At 43.1% G+C, this 8,006-nt stretch overlaps 1 protein-coding gene across 1 annotated transcript in view; it reads right to left on the bottom strand.

The window, feature by feature from the left end:
* Positions 1-6,535, bottom strand: part of CA10 (carbonic anhydrase 10 (inactive)) — a 25,795-nt gene extending 19,260 nt beyond the window's left edge. The window contains exons 1-2 of the mRNA XM_019638459.1: positions 6,333-6,535; positions 1,660-1,732 (exon numbers count right to left, since the gene is read on the bottom strand). Coding sequence (XP_019494004.1) covers positions 1,660-1,732; positions 6,333-6,494 — 235 coding nt within the window. The 5' untranslated portion in view covers positions 6,495-6,535. The remainder of the gene's footprint in view (positions 1-1,659; positions 1,733-6,332) is intronic.
* Positions 6,536-8,006: the final 1,471 nt, after the last annotated feature.

The following is an 8,006-nucleotide window of genomic DNA, read 5'->3' as shown; positions in this document are numbered from 1 at the left end:
CTACCGTGTGTAGCCAGCAGCCAGTGTGAGCGGCCAGCAGCCGCAGTGAGCAGCCGTCCAGAAGCCGGCAACTGATCTGCCTCAGCCGGGAAGAGCGCAATGATGGTGCCAACTTGGGCAAATGAAGCAACGTCCTCCACAAGTAGATTGAAGAACAAAAGGACAGCAACTTGTCTGTTCCCCTTCCCCCAATTCCCAAGCACTGTTCCTATCCCCCCAATTCCCCAATAAAAATCTTAAAAAAAAAAATAAGAACAGAATTATCATATGACCCAGCAATCCTCCTCCTGGGTATCTACCCCCCAAATCTGAAAACATTTATCCATAAAGATATATGTACTCCAATGTTCATTGCAGCATTATTTACAGTGGCCAAGACATGGAAACAACCAAAATGTCCTTCAATAGATGATTGGATAAAGAAGATGTGGTATATATACACAATGGAATACTACTCTGCCATCAGAAAAGATGAAATAGTGCCATTTTCAACAACATGGATGGATCTTGAGATTATTATGTTAAGTGAAATAAGTCAGACAGAAAAAGTCGAGAACCATATGACTTCATTCATATGGAATATAAAACTGAAAACAACAGAGGAATAAGACAAACAAATGGAGAAACAAAGCTCATAGGCACAGACAACAGTTTAGTGGTTACCAGAGGGTAAGGGGGGTGCGTGGTGGTAGAAGAAGGTAAAGGGGGTCAAATATATGGTGATGGAAAGAGAACTGACTCTGGGTGGTGAACACACACTGTGATATATAGATGATGTATTATAGAATTGTACACTTGAAACTTATGTAGTTTTGTTGACCATTGTCACCCCAATAAATTTTAATTAAAAAAATTTTAAAAAAAAGAAAGAGGAGAAGTGATAACTGGCACCACAGAAATACAAAAAAATTGAGAAAATACTACACACAATTACATGCCAAAAAATTGGACAACCTGGAAGAAATGGATAAATTCCTAGAAACATAAAATCTTCCAAGACTGAATCAACAAGAAACAAATATCTGAACAGGCTGATTACTACTAATTAAATCAAATCAGCAATCAATAAAACACCCAACAAACAAAAGTCTTAGATGTTTTCACAGGTAAATTTTACCAAATATTCAAAGAAGAATTAAAATCTATTCTTTTCAAACTATTCCAAAAATTCAAGAGGAGAAAAGGTTCCGAAGCTCATTAAAAAAAAAAAAAGAAAGAAAGATGAGACCCAGCGACGCAGGGAGGGAGATCTGGTCCAACGCAGGGCCTCTATCAGGGCTGAGGTTGGATCCAAACTGCCTGGTGAATGCTTTTTCTATCCCAAAATTGGCCAAGCTCCAAATATGTCCAGCTGACATGGCGGAGTTTGTCAGCTAGTCGAGTCCCCCAGCTCATTACCAAGCCATGGGATAACGATGACCATCATCATAATGATCATTAGCACCGTAGACAGGCCTGGATGACAAAGACACCCCAGGGCCTTGGGTTTGAAATGAGCTGCTTCTTAGTCAACCCTGACTCTACAGAGTGACTTTCTATAGAATTAAAGTGTCATGAAGTGGAAAGGGGTCCTTGGAGATCATCATTTCTGGCTTTCCGCCTTCAGACAGGGTAACCTTTATAGAATAGTTGTTGGATAGGAAATTGAGCCATACTCACTTTTATATGTTATTCTTGTGATAGTATCTCTGTTGAGCATTCGATTAAGAAATGGGTTTGATGAATCAGAAACCTAGGGGAGAAAAGAAAATATTAATGACCGGGGAGCACTATCCCAGGATAACCATTGCCTCCATGCATTCATTTATTCATTCATATTTCTTAAATGCCTTCCATAAGCCAAACACTATGATGGCTGGAAATTCAGAGATCAAATATAGACTCTATTCTCCAGTCTAGAGAAAGAAGACAGGTAAGTAAACAAATGGTCATAATATAGTATGAACGGTACTATGATGGAGTCACAGGTGTGATGATGTTAGAGGAGGACCAGGCACATGGGGAATTTGGCGAACTAAGGCATGTGCTGAGTCTTGAAGGATGGGAGGAAGTTAACAGAGTGCTTTGGTGGTAGAGTGTGGAGAAGGAAGGGTCAAGAAAAACATCACATAGAGAAACACATGTGTGCATACACTGACATGGGAGAACTAGCCAAGCTCAGGCAAGTATTTCAGTGTAGTTGGAGCTGAGAGTATGGGGGAAGGATGGGAGGTGAGGCTAGAGGGGTAGGCAGGGGCTAGCTCATGTCAGACTTTGAATGTCTGGTCATTCAATGTTAGGCCATTTAAACTTGATGCTGTGGGGATGGGGAAACATCAAAGGGCTTTAAGCAGAGGGTAGAGAGTGACATGTTAGGAAGGGGATAGCAATCTAGTAGAGAGCGAGAAAGAAAGAATACCCAGAACAGAGGTATCAGGAGATGAAAACAAATCTCTAAGAAGGAATATAGAAACTTATTATATCACTGCTCATTGCGTACACTGAATATATTCATAAGCCATTCCATCCATCCATCCATCCACGCATCTATGCATCCATACAACCAATAAATATTTACCAGGTGCCCACCATGGGCCAAACATTGTATTAGATGTTCAGGGATCAGTTCCCATTTTATGCCCATGCCCTTAGGTCTCCAAATTTCTTCTTTGGGAGAACAAGCCAAGTTTCAAGGGGCTTAAGCAGAGGACCACCATTTGGAGACTGTGAGGTGCCCCCACATAACCGTGGGCACTGTTTTCTTAAAAACCCTATTTTACTCAGCCTTTTCCAAGGTACTGTTCATCCTATTTATTTCCCTCCTACCTCGCCCGGCTCAGCTCTGCTCTGTAATTTATGTCTCAGCTGTTAATCGGATGTTGTGACACGTCAACATTTTAAATCTGATGTATTCCGAGGGTTGGAAAAATTGCAGCAGATGATTATTATTAGATAAGCAACAGGTAATTTTTAGTTTGGAGAAAGCACAGACTGTTTATTTTCCTGCCATCTGTCCCTCCTTTCTCACAGTTTCCTGGGTGTGTTGTGGTGAGACACATGCCATGGGGAGCTTGGTGAGTGACAATCCTCTATGGAGTTTGGGAAAGCTCACTCACAAATGGAGAAAAGTCTGCTGTGGCCCAGAACCTTTAGTGCCAAACCCAACTTCGACTTTGCCATCTTCTTTGGCCACTGAAAAGATAGCCTGAAGCCACCTGTGTGTGCCGATGCACCCCATGCAAGGAGGAGAGCCAAAATATAATGTGGCAGGTAAGGAATCTGTCATGTCCCATCATTGGGTGCCTTGGACTCCTGGTACCTGGTGAAACTGGGCAGCGCTAACGGAGCTGGACCCTTTCGAGCCGATTAAAAATAATTGAAAAATTTCCAAAGTGCACGCAGATGATTTGTGGGCTCCAGTGTGTTGACTGCGTGGGTGAGAGGATAAAATATGTACTCGGTATAAGTGAGCTTAAGTGGGAAGTTAATGGTGTGTGGTTGAGCAGCAATTACAGCCAGATCTGAGTTCCCTGTGGTCATGGGAAGGATGGGGAATGAGAAGGGACCTGAGAAAAAGAAAACCTATAGATAAACAAGTCTCTTATCTTAGCCAACAACTCCAACCCTTTGATGGCTCAGCTTTTGGCCAGGGTGACACCTCTGGGGCTCAGCTGACCCAGATGTGGGCCTCTCATTTTCTTTGCCTGCCTATCCAGCAGGGAGCTGGGAAGGGGAAGCAGAAAGATCAGAAGGAGGGGAGGCCTGACGAGGTTGTGAGCCCTTAGAGACCAAGGGCTGTGTTCATCTCATTTCTAGATCCCAGCACCTAGCACAGGGTCAGCCTATGTCCCACACTCAGCCGGTGCTTTGGGATGAGTGAAAGAGGAGTCACAGCTTGGATAACTCACTGCAGAGCATCTGAAAGTGGGTTTTGTTGGAAAGACAGAAATGCTGGGGCTTACTTTGAGATCTAGATAGAAAGCTTCAGGTTTGCCCAGGGAAAGAACGGGAGCCCCCTTAGGGGCCAAATGAGCCTGAGAAGATACAGGAGGCATCCTTTCATCCTCAGGATCAGGGACATAAGTTCCTTCCAATAACCCACAGGAATGCAGCTAGGACCTGCATCAGTAACCTCGGTGGAGCGAGCATTTCAGTAAGAGCTTCTGAGACACGCCAGTAGTTTGCTGTCGAGGAGGCTGACTTCTGGCATCTCAATGACCCTGACGGCTGTAATGTGCCTGCATTTCCAGGATGACATTCCCTGGCTCAGGAGCTTTGAGAAAAGTGAGGCAAAGTAAGGGGCCAAGGCTGAGGCTGAGGCACCCACCAAAGGACAGGCACTGTTGGGCAGCCCACGTTGACCGTGGGAGGTGCTAATGGAAAGCCTGGCATTGGGAAAGCCACAGGGGAGGTGAGTGCCTGGACATTCATGACCCAATATTGTTACGTATCTGCAGGCTTCATAACAGTGAGTGTGGCCTGGGGTGAATGCGCCAGCTGGTTATCAGTGTCATGATTGGGGCTGGATGAGGGATACAGAATTTACCCTGTGCTTGTGGGCAGCATGGGGATATGGAGGAGATGTTTTTAAATGTCGTTTCCACTCTTATTCATCTCAGTTGCTTTCTCCCAGCTCTGTTGGGGAGGCATATAGTGTGAATAAGGCCATTAGTATTACAGTCAGGTAAGACCTGGGTTCATTTCCTAGATGGGCTGTTACAAGCTACTTGGGTGGAATGCCAAAGAGTCTCTGAACTATTCTCCTCCTCTGCAGGATAGAGACACTATCCACTCCATAAATGTATTATGGTTAAACAATAAAATGTATGTCAAGGACATAACTCAGGGCCTGGCATTCAGGAATCTGTGTATTATAACAGGGTCTGTGATGATGCCAAGAGGTGGAGAGCAGGAAATGGCAGGATCAATTTCTTTGGGATGTCACATCAGGTATTATGAAAGCATGCTAGCCTAAGAATATGGTTCCTGTGCAAAAGTCCCTTCCTATCCTTACTAATGACAAGCTACAGGAATCTGGTGTTGGTGGCCAGGGGCAGCAATGTGTCACATATTCCCCTGCCCAATATACAGCTCTGATCTGATCCAGGTGAGGGAGAGGAAGCTAGGAGGAGGCGTAGAGTCTTCAAAGGGATGGCAGGGCAGGGCAAAGTGCCTGATGTAGAGGGTGATGCTTTCGGGGAGGGAGAGGGAGTAGCGCTTGGGGTGCCCTGTCCCCATTCTTCTGAGCAATGATAATGTCATCACGAAAACTCAGTTCAAAACCCCTAGTGGTAAAAGCTTGATTTCTATTGATCATCTTCATGAGCGTTCAAGCTCCTATTGGGGTACTTCCTCTAATGGTCTGGGCCAAAACTTTCCAAGGGGTTTGTTAGCACAGTGACTGACAGCTTTTGGAAATGCCACACATCGCTTTTTTTCTCTTTATTTTCCAATTAGAAAATTTCTTTTTTTCTTTCTTCCTGTATTTGCATCCCGGTTTCACTCTCCATCTGTCAAAAATGTTAAAGGTAAATTACCTTTTAACAGATTAGAGTTGGCTTGGTTGGAGATTTGTTGTGGTCGTTGACTATTAGAAAGATGTGGAGCCTCCCTAGAGTGTCGTAAAGTTAGCTTTGGTGGTCTTTGCTTAAGTTTCCCGGGGGGTGGTTGGGGGAAATGGGGGGGGGACTTGAGGGGGTGCTTATGAGGAAGCGGGAGAGGAAAAGATGATACTCAGAGCAATTGTTGAGAAGCTGGAGGGAGCTGTTTAATGCAGCACCTGCAGGGAAGGAACATCTCACATTTCCCTTGGATCTCTTTTTCTAAGGGGGAACTACTGGGCAGGGCTTTCGTCCTGTGGGGTGTCAGTGAGCTGCCCCCTCCCCTTCTAGCACATCCTTCTGATTCTTCTGCATGAGAGGAGACCTGAAGCCTGTCCCTGGATCTAGCACCATTTCTCTCTCTAGGACAGAAGCTGCCCAAATCCTCAGGCCCTGATGCTCTGAAATGGAACCCATCATTTTTGCATCTCACTCAGAGGGACCTCATTTTTCATAAATCTCATGGATATAAAAGTCACCATCCTGCATCTTTCTTTGGGCACGGACACTACCCCTTATTATTTCTAAGATCCAACAGGACTGTACATAGATATTCTGATTGGGGTGGGAATGACAAGAAGAGAAGAACAAAGGAATGCGAGACACTTTTTTTTTTAAAGCTGAGCCATTCTGCCACCTGTTGGCAGCTCAGCTCGGGCCGGGAATCGAACCAGCAACCCTGTTGCTCAGAGCTCGCATTCTTGAGCGAGATCTTAACCAACTGAGCCACTCAACCGGCCCTGAGACACTTACTTTTATAAATATAGAAACTACCACCAATCCATTTGGGCTTTTTGCAGCTTCTGTGACATTTGTATACAACTCATGGTTATAGTGGATGAGCTGCACCTGGCAGGAGGGAAAAAACAATAATAAGAACAAGAATCTAGCATTAAAATGTGTGAAGCACTGCATATTCACCCTACTAAAGGTAAATTTTAAAGTATATTGTAGAATATACTGGAAAGACAATCTTGTAACTGAAGGGATTTTGTGTGTGTGTGTGTGTGTTTGTGTGTATCTGTGTAAAATGCATACATGCATACCTATACACATACATATACAAAAATACCCATACACATTTGCAAATGTTTTCTGGTAACAGTTGTGCCTTTCATAAATTCAGTGCCCATCTGGCTCTGGCTCCATCTCAGGACATTTCCCTTAAAGTGTGCGTCAAGTGAATTTCCCTTATTAGGAGTAAAACTGCCCTGCAGGGTATGACATGCTTTCCCCGGCTGTACCAACAGCTGCCACTGACAGGAGTAAATATTCCTCACAGCCTCTGGGTGAGCCGGGAATTGTTAGATCCTGAGTCAGCCCAGTGACTCTGAGAAGAGACTGGTGAGCCTGCAAGAAGTAGTGGTCCTGATGAAGACAGAGCTGATGGCTTAGGCTCTTGATGTACCAGCCCATGTAGGTCATCCATTGTGCTCAGCTTCCTCTGTGTTCAATTAAGATTGGCAATGCCTGTTGAGTCCTTGTGCCACAGGCAGTGTGGGTAACAAAAGGAGTTTTGGACCTGGGCTTCAGTAAAATAGGTTTTGCCTCTGCTACCCAACTGAAAAAAAAACAAAACCAAAACCAAAACACCTCTTTAAAAAAATTGTGAAACATAGCATACATATATATTCACACAAATGTCCCACCAATTTTGATCCGCATGACGAAGTTATCCCACCTCACGGATACTTGAGTGCTTCCTCTGAAAAATGATTGTTATCGCTTCTTGGAATTCATTTCAGGAGTGTGGTTTTAAAACAGATTTAAACATTATACAAATTCAACATATACAAAATCATTCTGATATACTACTTTAACAGAATGAAAGCTAAAACTACATAATCATCTCAGATAAATTCAGAAAAAAACATTGGACAAAACTCACTATCCATTCATGATTAAAACGATAAAAAAATAGGTATAGAAGGAACTTACCTCAACACAATAAAGGCTTTTTTTATTCTATTCTACCGATTCTATTCGATTCTATTCTATTTGATTCTATTCTATCCATTCTATCCTATTCGATTCTATTCAACTCTATTCGATTCTATTCGATTCTATTCTATGCGACTCTATTCTATTCGATTTTATTCGACTGTATTCTATTTGATTCTATTCTATCGATTCTATTCTATTCGATTAGATTCTACTCTATTCTACTCTATTCTATTCTATTCGACTCTATTCGATTTGATTTGATCGATTCTATTCTATTCGACCCTATTCAACTCTATTCTATTCTATTCTATTCTATTCTATTCTATCGACCCTATTCGACTATTCAATTCTATTCTATTCGATTCTATTCTATCGATTATATTCTATTTGACCCTATGCGACTATTCGATTTGACCCAATTCGACTGATTCGACCCTATTCGACCGTTTCAACAATTTTGACCGATTCGACAGTTTCGACCCT

Source organism: Hipposideros armiger, unplaced genomic scaffold, assembly GCF_001890085.2.
Source record: "Hipposideros armiger isolate ML-2016 unplaced genomic scaffold, ASM189008v1 scaffold_40, whole genome shotgun sequence".
NCBI classification, from domain to species: Eukaryota; Metazoa; Chordata; class Mammalia; order Chiroptera; family Hipposideridae; genus Hipposideros; species Hipposideros armiger.
Note: the sequence above shows the minus strand (reverse complement) of the source record. Positions and strands in the feature narration are given on the sequence as shown.